Genomic DNA, 12,757 nt, shown 5'->3' with positions numbered 1-12,757 from the left:
ATTAAGCTTTTTAAAATATTACTTAACCAACTTTATGGTGAGCAAATACGGTAATTTCATTGTCGGATTACAGAGAAATGGGTATTACGTTGATAAACACATATTTTAATGATAGCTTGTCGATTTTACTGCATGTAAACGAGGCCCCGGTGCGATCAGATCTCATGAATATACGGATAAACGGTAGACTGATTATTCAAATACTTCTGCTCTTCATCGAAAGTCAATAGAATTCCGGGGTGATCACATTTTTTGACTGTTAGAAAAAACAGTAGGAAAGACGTTTCAAATTGTTTTTCTCTACAAATTATCATCTTGATCACGCATCATTCTCTCTGGGTGCTTAGTATTCATTTAACGAAGGTAATTCATCTTCCTCTCTTATTTCAATCCTTCTCCAATGCTTAGAAAAGAGAAAGGTAAGCCAATTTTTTTGGAGGGGAAAGCATGTCACTGCACCATAATGACAAATTTGGGTATTAGAACGGACGCGTGATTCACTACTTCCGGTCATATGCTGAACCCGCCCGAAATAGCCAATAAATGAGTCTACCCACTTTGCCAGTAGAAACAAGGTGAAAGTCATGCCTCAGTCAAGAGAAATATTCACTAATATGGCCTTCCTAGATGTGTTCTTTGGATAATCAACAGATTAAAACCAGTCTAGAATTGTGAACAAGAATACTTATTATACAAATCGTGGGTTCGATCGAGTAAGCAGAAAAATGGAAACATTTCTCGGCATCAAGAATACAAGAAACGACATTGATCACATCATTGTAACGCAACAGTTAAAGGTTAGTAATATAATTGTAATATATATAATATAATTGTAAAATTTTGTAAAATTTTGATTTTCCCTAATTTAGAATTTATCATCTTCTCCCTTATCTCCCTCCCTTCTATTCTAGGTCTGATTCTCGTCACTTTCATTATATATAATCTGGTAATATCTTGTATTTTGTTTTCTTTTAGATCTTATGAAATGTGATGATCATTCACCTGGTTTGCAAAGTACTGTGTCATCATGTTTATGTTATTTACTAGACTCTAAGGTCCTCCCCCCCCCCCCCCCACCACCTACCTGCCTTCGTCAGAATTTTTTAAAGTACTTATTCCCTGGTAAATCATCACATTCGCCACAATGTTTTTTGAGTATGGGTTTTGGAAAATAGCAACAACAACAACAACAAAGACAAAATCCAGGGACTGTTTTTTCTTCATATACAAGGGAGTCCGAGGTATGTTATTGTTAAAACTTCATGGAAAATGTCGTCATTATGGTCAGATTGTCACTGATCTGAAAATTGACTTAGTGGATTGTTTTGTTTCACTTCTCCCCTTTTACCTTTTTCTATATACATATAGAAAAGAAATACATTTTTTTTCGGGTTCCCTCAATCAAATTTCTATTGGTCAGTCCCTAATATAATGATAATGTAATAAAATGCTACTTTTCAGGTCCACATTCATTTTGACAACATGGTAACTTGGTACCCCCTAGCTCTCTGGTTGGTTTCCCTTGTATTGTACGCCCACGCCGGGAAACCATTCACAGAAGTTTTGCACTATAATGGGTTCCCTGGAATGGATACTAACAGCAGCTTGGCTTCCTTCTCTCCAAAAATATTTTTCGTGCGTAATAATCTGGACGTAAGTGCCTTATTTACTTGTTTAGGGCCTGTTTACGTGGACATGTAGGCTCACACTAGGGAAAGGCTGCCACAAAGCAAAGCGTGTTTCCACTGGGGTAAAGGGGGGGATAACTATCCAATGTGTCATTGTAAATTGCATGTAAAAAGAGAGTAACATATCAAGAAATTTTATCCAAAATATGTAGTTTTTTCAAACGCGGCCACTTCCATAAAAGGAATCTATATAAGGAAAATATATTTTTTATTTGGGAATATATATAACTGCATAATTCTTGTCATTTTTGAGGTTCGTACCGCAGTTGCTTCGTATAATCACGTGAATCGAATTTAGAGCGAATGTCATTCCATTGCTCTTTTGGTTTATTTGCGCATTTGTTTTGGCGGCGTTAGAGTGTTGTACAGTGTCAAAAAGCTTGGATAAACGGCTGTCTATACTTGACCTATATGATATCTATATCATTTGTTTTGCATAACTTTGATATCATTAATGTTGCAGGGTAATATTGAGTTTCGTGAAAGTTCAAACGTTTCATTGAGCGTGTACATATCTGGGAATGACTACAAAGATCGGGGCCGCGTCAAGGTGTTTTACAAACTGCTGGCAAACAATACAGTCGTAGATATACAAGTGGTAAGATGCAGTACATCTAATGGGATTAAGAGGAAAGCCTTTATAGGGTTTGCAAAGAGTGGATTATTCAACGGGTACTATCAGTACTACTGCTGATATAGGAACAAAACAATATACATGATTGGCTTATCTTTCTGTTTACTTTTAATTCATATTTTCTCGTAGTCGTTATGGACTGTGTCCAATTGCCGTCTTTCTGTTCGAGGGGGGGTGGAGGTGGGGGAGGTCGAGTTTGATTTGGGGTTGGGTGGGGGGAGATCGAGTTTGATTTGGGGGCGGGGCTGGAGGGGGGGTCGAGTTTGATTTGGGGGGTGGGGGTGGGGGAGGTCGAGTTTGATTTGGGGGTGGGAGTGGGGGAGGTTGAGTTTGATTTGGGTTGGTGGGTGGGGTGGTCAGACATGAAATGCCGTACCGAGAACTTGGTTGCATATCGTTGACTTGACTAGAAACCGCAATGTTACTTTTGTTACTACAAAATAATATACAATCCACAATTACATTACCAGGAACTCATGTGATTATCGACCATCTCTACGAATAACTAGACGAGGTCAATTCTCCATCTCTTACTGGGGTCTGAAAGTCTGGAGCAGCTTAAGTCCAAACACAAAATTGTCAAAATCCTTACAACAATTTAAAAGAGCTCTCAAAAAAGAGCTCTTAAAAACACTCATGCAATTAGTTCATCGACAAATTATATAAGTAATATATCCATTCTCATATACATGTAATATTTTTAAGACAAAGGGGTCTACTGACTATAAGCATTTTTGCTTTTAAGTAGACTCCTCATTACAATATGATAAGGTACCAATGTAAGAATCACTTTTTGTTGATGAAATAAACCGGCATTGATGAAATAAACCGGCATTGACTTTCTCGACTACGACTGTTCTATAAGAAATTAAAGCGAAAAAAGGAAGATTGAAGCGGATTCCTAAATATGGTATCTGATGTCCTAATAAGGAATTGGTAGAATGAGTGCTAAAACTATTTGAGACACCTACCCCTAGTCTTTGGGTAGTAGACAAACGCGATCAGCTGATCAGCACCATCGCAATATAAACTTTATGTCATTATGTCTATAGTACCATGAGCCCGAATCCTTTCAGTGGCAGCTGGTTGGAGGAATCGCGGCCGCGGGCTTAGCTCTCATCGTAGCATGCGCAGTCTTCACTTGTTGCTGGAGAAGGCACGGACGTGGACGTTACGAATCGGACTCAGAAAAGACACGGAGTCGTTCTCAACTCATAGAAGGTACATAGCCCCAACAAAATAAATAAAATCCGTGAAAGCACAAAAATCCAAACTTACAGCCACAAAATCACAAAAAACTTACAGCCACAAAATAGCAATCTTTTCAAATTAAACTAAAATATCTTCCCTATCCGGCATTCTCCAAACAATACCTGACACACATCTGCTCCTTATAGGACAAAAAGCTACGAACATTACTTCAGAATATGGTTGAATACGGGAATATTTTGATAAATGATAAATATTTTCATTAAGGGCTGTTTTAAAACGTGCCCATTACCGGCGTCAAGTCAAAGCTACGTTTTTATTAATGCAAAGGACGTTGCATTTTTTGTTGTTTTACAGACAGACTGCAGGTTTTTGAGGTACCGAGTCAAACTGATGAGACTCCTACACCGGTGTCTCAACAAGTCAAGAAGAAGGAAAAACTGCAGTTCGCAAGCAAGATAAAGAAAACTCATGAAAAGAAGAAGGAGAAAAATGTAGCGAAAGAAAGTCACAAGCAAACACTAACTGAAGAGGAACATGGAAGCATTATTCAGGACAAGCTACAAAGGAAAGAAATAAAATATGAAAAATTAAAAGAAGGAAAGAGTAGAGGTGAGGTCACTGGCGTCGATCGACGTCGACAAAACACAGCGACAGCATCAGGTCTTCTTATGTTGTCCATAATTAGCGTTGCCATGGCAGCGAGTACGCTTTCGATACCGCGGGCTCGAATCGTAATCAATGTGCCCTCGCGGCTTGTGAGACCTGGGAGCAAAATCTTTTTCAGCGAGGAGCATCATGGGAGACTGATTGTGTCACGTGATTGGAGAGGAAAACTGGACGTGTTCGAGCAATTTGGTAAGCTTTTGTTTTCATTGCTTTTCCCCCTAATGGAATCCAATTATCATCCATTCTGAACCCATTTTTATCAATGGCTTTTCAGCTGTGTCTCAGGCCACCTCATCCTTGGACACTCTCGCCCCATGCTCCTTTTCATGCCACTTTGCTTGTGACGTCAACACAAACCAGTGTATCTGTTACTATGGCTACCAGATGAGCGACAATAAGTGTAAAGGTTAGTGAGCAAATATAAATATTATAACAAAAAAAAAAACGTGATACAGTCGCAGCCCCCGCAGGTGTAGCCTCCTGCGCAGGGCTTTATTCTATGTCGCTCGTTTACTTTGCTTTTATGTGGAGCAGTGTATACGAGCGACATAGAAAGCTCTGCGCAGGATGGTACCGTAGGTGGAGCTGGTCCCTATTTTGATCATACAGGTTTTTTTTAACTGCAAGATGTTCGTGAAGGCGATACGTTGATGTTGACATAGACATGTAGTTCATTTGTACAAGGTGGAATCAGCAGTTACATGGTAATAACAATATAAACACAAATACAGACAAAAAGGTGGATGTATCCCTATCCCAAACAGTGCTCAACACCTTACGAGAAAGGAGCGTGACGTTTGTCTCTAAACAGGCCTGTCGTAGTCTAACATGTGTCGCGTCTGATTTTATCCCCTCCCCTACCACTCGTATTGATACATATATATGTTTGTGCACATCTTTAAGTGATTTGCATTATTACCCAAGTAATGTTGGTTTTTTTCCTCTAGACATCGATGAATGCAAGACTGGTCGAAGTGAATGCCATCAAAACGCGACGTGCACAAACACCGTGGGCTCATACAGATGTATATGCAATGAGGGATTTTGGGGCGACGGAATTACTTGCAGACGTAAGTGGAAGAGTCGTATCGGGGGGGGGGGGAGCATTAAAAGCATGTGCCCCTAATGAATAGTATATTTTAAAGAATTATAAGGAAATGACCAGTAGGAACGTGGGCGTGCCCTTCTATATTGTGCCCCCCAATATTTCGAGGTCTGCTACGGCACTGAGTTGAACAGAAATACTAACAACCAAAAAAAGAGAATGCACTAGCGTAGGGGGAGGGTTTAGGGGGTTTACCCCCCCCCCCCCTTTGTGCTTCCAGAAAGCCATGTGTAACAAAAAAAAAATACCCCTCATCCCTTTGTCACTGAGCCAAACCCCCCCTTTATAGCGAAAAGCTAGATCCGCCCCTGGAATGAGATAAACCATAAAACAGGGTCAACAAAAAGAAGAAGACACAGATAAATAATCACCCATCACGACCACATAAAAAAGGATTTCGCGATTCCTTCATCGAGAGCATGCGGGCTCGTGGTTTTTACTTTTATTTTTATTTATGTTTTTATAATTTGGAAGTCTATCATTCGCCAATTCTTGTAGAAGAAGGCGAAATTCAAAATACATCTCTAGCGATTTTACAGAGAAAGGCTGAAAAGTTTCATGCGACATATTCCGATGGCGGGAGGTGACAAAAAAGAAAACATTTTTATGTGGCTTAAGATGCCACCCCATTCAGCGGCCACCATTCAAAATATCCCATTCAAGAAGAGGTGTCATGGTTTAGTTGTATGCGACACTTTTCGACACGACAACAGCTGTATAGTATAAATCAGCCTACGACTCCGCTACGATACTCGACTACGAAAGTTAGTTTGTGTCGCATACGACTAAATCGTGCTGTCTAAATCGGCCTTTAATTCGTAAGCTAAAGCTTGTTCTTATTTTACAGCATGTACTATTAACGAACCATGCCCAGAAAACTTCTACGAAGCAGCGAAATGCACTAGAAAGCGAGATCGCCTCTGTGTAGGTGAGGTAGACTAGGTTATATCGAGTGTAAAGCTTCACACGAGTCAAAGGCGCGTAGCCAATTAAATTTAGGGTAGGCGGGAGGGTAGGGTCATAGCTATACGCTCTAGAGCATGTTTTCATAAAGAAGTTTAATTACCGTCATGAAATGGGACGTTTCATTGTATTGACAGCATTTTTGTGATACATGTAAAGGCTGGGGTGGCTCGGCTGTCGCATGAATTTTGACAAATGAATATATTTACCCAGAGGCTCTGTTTCTCTCTCATTTTCTTTTGTCACGTCAGAATCCCCCTGCCACGCAATACTAGAGTGAAGGACAAATTCCATATTTACGAGAAAATACGAATGATAAAATAATAATATAATGCTGCAAACGGTTTCTTGTCTTGTAAAAATATAGAAATCGATTGGAGAATATAATGCTTGGTTAATCGTTTTCTACAGCGTGCAGTAAAAAGTGTGACAAGACTGAATACCAAAAATTTCCCTGCGGAATGACGTTTGACCGATTGTGTGTAGGTAAGTCATGTAATGAACTTAGTAAATGAGATAATGATGTAAGGTTCAAGTACCTGTTACCAATTGCAGATATATCCAAGCCCTTGACACGAGCCAAAAAGGGAAACACGTCAGAAATTATTCAAAGTAAGTGAAAAAAATTACACCAAAATGAATCGAGGAGTTCATTGCTTTCCTTGTATTACCGAGCTTAAACACCAACAACGTAAAACGTCGAACACGTAGGTTTAATTAGCCTTACCTTGCCCTCACTACAACTTCAACCTTTGCCCTCAGCTTCATGCTTCCTTTTCAATAGCTTGTTTAAACTTTGTTCTTTGTTTAAGCATTAACCTTAACCTTTACCTTAAATGTACCATTCATTTTCACCTTTCACCTTTAACCTTCACCTTCACCTACACTTTTACCTTTACCTTCACCTTCACTTTTACCTTTACCTTTACCTTCACCTTCACCTTTACCTTTACCTTCACCTTCACCTTCACCTTCACCTTCACCTTTACCTTTACCTTTACCTTTACCTTCACCTTCACCTTCACCGTTACCTTCAACTTCACCTTTAACTTCACCTTTACCGTTTACATTCACCTTAACCCTTACCTTTTACCTTCACAATCACCTTCACCTTTATCTTCACCTTCACCTTCTCTATAACATCACTTAAACCATTATGTTTACCTCTGCCATAGAGGGCCTTACTCTCAAATGCACGTTGGCTTTATTCACCTTCAAGTTACATTCATCACCACTACGGTACCTCAAATCCACCCTTTATCTTACTATTATTATCTTCATCTTACCATAATTTTAAATCATCTCCTTTTCTTTTTCTTCTCTTCTTTCCTTAGCCCGCCTTGGCGCCAAAGTGCTAGTTCCAGGCTCCGCCAATGTACTGATGGAAAACCGACTACGTGTCAACCGCACACAAGAAACCCTTGAAATCAGAGACACCTCAACTCCAACAATAACCCTAAGCCGTGAAACGGGCTTCTTGGTTGACATACAACTATTAGAGTCGCACTTGACACCTATATACAAGGACTACGACGGTCGTAACGGAGACGAAAACCCTCTGATAAAATCAATAACCGGCGTCAACGAGATTCGCACACGCTATTGCCGTTATCCTGCCCCGAATTACTACACTCTTACCAACAAGGTTCATTCAGGGCGCCAGACAATGGTAACAAGTGAACTTTGCCGAGAAAGCAACATTAATTTGTGTCCAAAGTACGCCTCAGCGGGAGAATTGTATCTCTATAGAACAGTAAACAGACGGTGCCATTTAGCGGAGAACAATGCGATTTGCGGGACGCCTAATAACTGTTCTTTACTGGAGACAGACAACAGGTTATACTGTACAAACTATGTTGAAGTGCTTGAAGATCTGTTTGGGAAAAGCAAGGATCAGTTTAAGGACACTTCACTGTATGTGTTTTCAAGTGCCGAGTGCAGACTAGCCTTTAGAACCTGTCTTGAATGCAGAAAGGAGAATTGCAGTAAGTGTGTGGAGGGGAGCATGGATAAAGTTGACAGCTGCTCGTGTTGTTTCAAGAACTGCATTGAGCCTTGTGAGTTCTTCTACGCAGGAAATTGCGGTGCAAAGCGTGAGCCAAAAAAATGTGCTCGGGGAGAGACAAGCGAATTCAAGCTTGACCCCAGCTACTCTGGAAATTTACGGTTACACTTTAACTGTTATCTAGAACATGAAGAACCCACAAGTCTATATACTATTCGCTATCGAATAAGGGAGGCCAGAGGGAGATTCTCTTCTCGGTGGGTGAGGATTACAATTGATTCAACGAGGATTGGGAAGATAAAGCGCAATGATCAATCTGCTGGAACTAATTTCCTGGACTTCATAGAGATCACACACGACAACAATATAAACTTAGGTCCCGAAATATTCCTCAAAGCAAACCGGAATGATACGCGCAAAGAGTTTCAGTACCAGGTATCAGACATGAGTTATATAGGGGGACCACCTTTAGGGCGAGGTTCACATTCCAGGAAGATTCAACCAGTCACACCGTTCTCTGTACATGTCAGTAATGGATTTTGGCAAGATCGTGGGACTTGTAACAAGCTCAATTCATGGAAGAAATATCTTAGAAATGATTTCAGTAGCATAGCAACATCTGAGGTTAAACATCTCGGAAACGGTCGCTTTGCTGAGATCCGATATAAAATCGGAAACGCCACCTATCCACCGACATTGACATTCAAGATCTCGGATAAGATGCCCATACTCAAGTTTATCAGCAATGAAGAGACTTTTAAAAATGACAAGCATTTTCGCAGCAGTATTAATAGGACAAATACTTCGTGGATGATAACGCTGAAAGGGCGTCTTTCAGCTTGCCCTAGCGTGATCGGTCTGAAGGTGATAGACGAGATCGACCGGGTCAAGGTGGTGGAGAGTGATCTACTTTTTCTTTGCCCTGAGCAGAAGTTCAACTTCAAGATAGATATCCCCAGAAAAGGCTTAGACGACAAAGAGCGTTTGTTCTCGGTGTACCTAACTGATTCGCTGCAGGAATACAAACTTCAGATTGCAGTAGTTGATAAAATGACTCGGAATGCAAGGTCTGGCTTAAAAGGCAAGGGAACCGACAAAAGGCGTGACCCATGGAAGGTGCTAACACCTTTGTTCGTCATTACTGGGTGTGTCGTTATGGGTTTGGTTGTTTTAATTGTATACGCTCAAATAACCGCACCTAAGGGACCAGAAATGAGGAGAGCCTGGGGTGGATACGTATGGGTGAAGCAAAAGAGTGACAGCAAAATCCCAAAGGATCCTAACAGATTGAAGCGTCGCCATATGATTCTTGTGATATTCGTTGTAACTGTAAGGACCGTTTATAGTTTAGTATTCAACTTCTCAATGGCATTAGCCCTATTGACCCTGCTACACGCAAAGAACTTGGAGATAATCGGGGACTACAGAAGCTTCGTGCAAAGCAAAGTAAATCAAGGAAGATCTATGGCCTTAAGGATGGATCAGTTCAGAGAGCAAGAGATCAAATCGAGTGTTGACCAATCAAATGATGTACAAAGATCATGTGACTACTATCTTGAAGTTCAGAGGAAATGGCTTTATTACAATATGAGCTGTGCTCTGCAAGGTAACAACATAAAGATGTTCAACAAGTTAACGAGGAAGATCATTGAGAGAGTCACTGACGAGGTAGATATTCTAGAAAAAAAGGTGAAAGGAACAATTCACAGCTTTTCAGAGTCCACCAAACAACGAGTCCGAAATCTCAAGGAAGACATTGAGTTGTACGGGCGGAGAGTGTATGACAATAACTGGTTTGGACTCCCAAGGACCGCTTATAATTTCAAGGGCAATTATAAGAATAAAAGGAGGAAGAGAGGAATCAGTGAAAACTTTATGCAAATTACAGCCTTATCCCACATGGCAGAACAGCAACATAATCGTAGAATAGAGCGAGCTCTGCGCGTGTCATCAAGAATGAGGCGTAGTTTTTCTAGCAACAAATTCATCGATTTTCTTGATTACGTTGGTGCCGTAGATAAAAACGGCTTGGCTGATCTCGAGAAAAACATTAATGAAAAATTAGACGAGTTAAAAGCAGGATTCGCCGACTTCAAGGCGGCCATGGCCAGTGGAAGACCCCCAACGCACCCTCTTTCTACTGCTTTATTGTGCCCTCTTCGATACATGAGTCAATCTGCAAAGACAGGTCTGAAAAGTAGCATTTCATCTATTTGCAGCTTTCAAGGCTATCAAGGGGAAGTACATTGTGCAAGTGTAAACATTAGTGCATTCTGTTCCTCAGAGGATGCCGACGAGCTATTTGGCGAAAATTCCACTGATTCTTCGAAAGATTCACAACGTATTTTCTTCGAAGAAACTGATGGGGAATCACCAAAAAACATAAGTGACAACGGGTCAATCATAACTTCAGATCAATGTGGGAGGCACTATAATGTAGAACAGGGGGACTCATTTGAGGAACATATAGATACCAAGAAAGAAGAGAAACTTAAAAGAGAAGGAAAGCTAAAAAACTCGGCTAATTCTTACCACGCTGAGATATTTGCCACGACTAGATCTGCCGTTTTGTATGTTCTTGCCATTGTGGACATCCTACTCTTAGTGTATCGAAGTATGAAGACTTACCAAATAGCTATGCGACTCATGCACGGTTTCGAAGAATACGTGGAACATGATGCTTATGAATTCCAAGAACCGTCCAATACCGAGCGCGTTAGGAATATCCTGCAAAGGATCTTTGACTTCCTGGCGATCATCCTTATTCAGTTTATTACTGCCGTTAAGGGACTTCAAAAGAAAATCGTCCGCACCAACTTAATTCCCATGATTATCGTGATAGCAATAGCTGCAGCGGGCTTTTATTTTGCAATCGTGATTATCTTTAATGTGGTTAATGTAACTGTAATCGAAGAGCTTGGCGGATTCAGGATCATTTCCGCTCGACTCGACGCGGATTTGTATTTTACCAACCACGCTCTGTCTGATCATATCAAGTTTCTCAACACGCTTGATATGAAGATGTACAAGAAGTCTATGAAACGAACCCTGGATGGATACAAGGCGGTATTGGAAAACTTCAACGAGGCTCAGCGTAAAAGATTCCAAGAATTCAACAAACGCCTCTGTAACCTCGAGAGAGAAAACTCCACGTGTGTCCCAGAATTTCCGGACTTCCCAGAAGTGTCATTCAGTTCTTGTATCATGCCACGCCTAGACAGTAAAAAATATGAGGAATACAATAGTACTGAATATCAACAATCTTTAAAATACGAGTCCAAGAAATACGTAGATGCTGTGCGTAATATTTTCTTGGACACTTTGTACTTTATTTTTGGGGTGATCATCATGTGTTTACTTATTGGTGCATGCAGCGCGATCGTCTTCAAAATCATGAAGTCACTTGGGATGGTCCGAGTCAGGTACATTCACGTGTACCCAACCCTCCCCCCTGAGATCCTAGAAGAGCATGGCTTGACTCCCCCTGGAAATATTAAAGACAAACCGAAAGAGAGGGGGAGTGCAGATGGAATCAACAGAATTGAAATTCCTGAAAAGTTTAAGCACTTAAAATGCGAGTAATTATCTTTCACGTTCGCTTATTTTGTGCTCAAAGAATAAGGTTAAGGTTTTGGTGTTTTTCCATCAACACAAAACAGGTGGGTGTTTTTCTCTAAGAAAATTTTCTTCACATAACTGTGAGTGCGGAATCTCATTGGGACCTGTCTGGGACTAAATGCAGACCAGATGGATTTTCAAAAGATGAATGGCAGTTTCATTTCATTTCAATTGTAAATCATTTTAACCAATCATTTAATCATTTCGCTCCTATAGGGCCCTCACAAACACCCTAAAACCCACCTAAAAACTCGACTAACTTGAACTTGACTGAGAATCACGGCGAAAATCACAGCTTCTATTTTACACAAACTTCATGACAAGGAGGTTTTTGTAGTGTTCATTGCATTTTTATCGGCTTCGGAAAACTGCCAGAGTGGCAAAGGTAGCGCATGTTGCTCTTAACAAGTTTGTGTTACATCGGCAGCGAAATTTGTTCAATGGAAATTTGATAACTGTCGTCTCCCTTGTCACTGAGCCGTCGTCGAAGTTTTTGAAGCTCCACGTTCTACTCTTAAGCGTAAGAATAAAGCACATTGATTTTTAAGCATTTTTATATATCATATAAAGTATTATAGTTCGCTTTTCGTACGCAGACAAAACTGTGAATAAAGCACCCAAATGTACACGAGCGTTATCAATCATAGTTTTTGTTTCTTCTTATTTAATTAATTTTTCTGGGGACTGTGACTTTTTCTTTAAATAAATGGGTTTAAAGCTTTTAGGTCGTGCCAAGTGGTTATGAAAATAAAATAGACAAAGGGGCGTTCCTAGGGAGTGTTCATCAAATAAACCAAGGGGGGGGGGGAGGTGTAAGGGAAGATATGGGGGGGGGGGGTGCTAAAATTTTTTTAACCACCAAAAGG

At 40.5% G+C, this 12,757-nt stretch overlaps 1 protein-coding gene across 1 annotated transcript; it reads left to right on the top strand.

Annotated features, from left to right (window-relative positions):
- The first annotated feature begins 533 nt into the window (after positions 1–533).
- Positions 534–12,532, top strand: LOC5508744. The gene is made up of 12 exons (XM_048728095.1): positions 534–797; positions 976–1,014; positions 1,462–1,653; positions 2,152–2,286; positions 3,375–3,543; positions 3,889–4,389; positions 4,475–4,606; positions 5,148–5,270; positions 6,153–6,233; positions 6,680–6,754; positions 6,824–6,880; positions 7,603–12,532. The coding sequence occupies exons 2-12, from the start codon at positions 991–993 to the stop codon at positions 11,853–11,855; spliced, it is 5,742 nt and encodes a 1,913-aa protein (XP_048584052.1). The 5' UTR covers positions 534–797; positions 976–990; the 3' UTR covers positions 11,856–12,532.
- The last annotated feature ends 225 nt before the right edge of the window (positions 12,533–12,757 follow it).

The sequence above is a fragment of the Nematostella vectensis genome, chromosome 5, assembly GCF_932526225.1.
Source record: "Nematostella vectensis chromosome 5, jaNemVect1.1, whole genome shotgun sequence".
Lineage (NCBI taxonomy): Eukaryota > Metazoa > Cnidaria > Anthozoa > Actiniaria > Edwardsiidae > Nematostella > Nematostella vectensis.
This window is presented reverse-complemented; position numbering and strand designations above follow the sequence as displayed.

Coding starts and splice junctions, on each gene's coding strand:
- LOC5508744 (XM_048728095.1), top strand. CDS start 991: ATGATCATTCACCTGGTTTGCAAA. Junction 3,544..3,888: donor TCGTTCTCAACTCATAGAAG/GTACATAGCCCC, acceptor GTTGTTTTACAG/ACAGACTGCAGGTTTTTGAG. Junction 4,390..4,474: donor GGACGTGTTCGAGCAATTTG/GTAAGCTTTTGT, acceptor ATGGCTTTTCAG/CTGTGTCTCAGGCCACCTCA.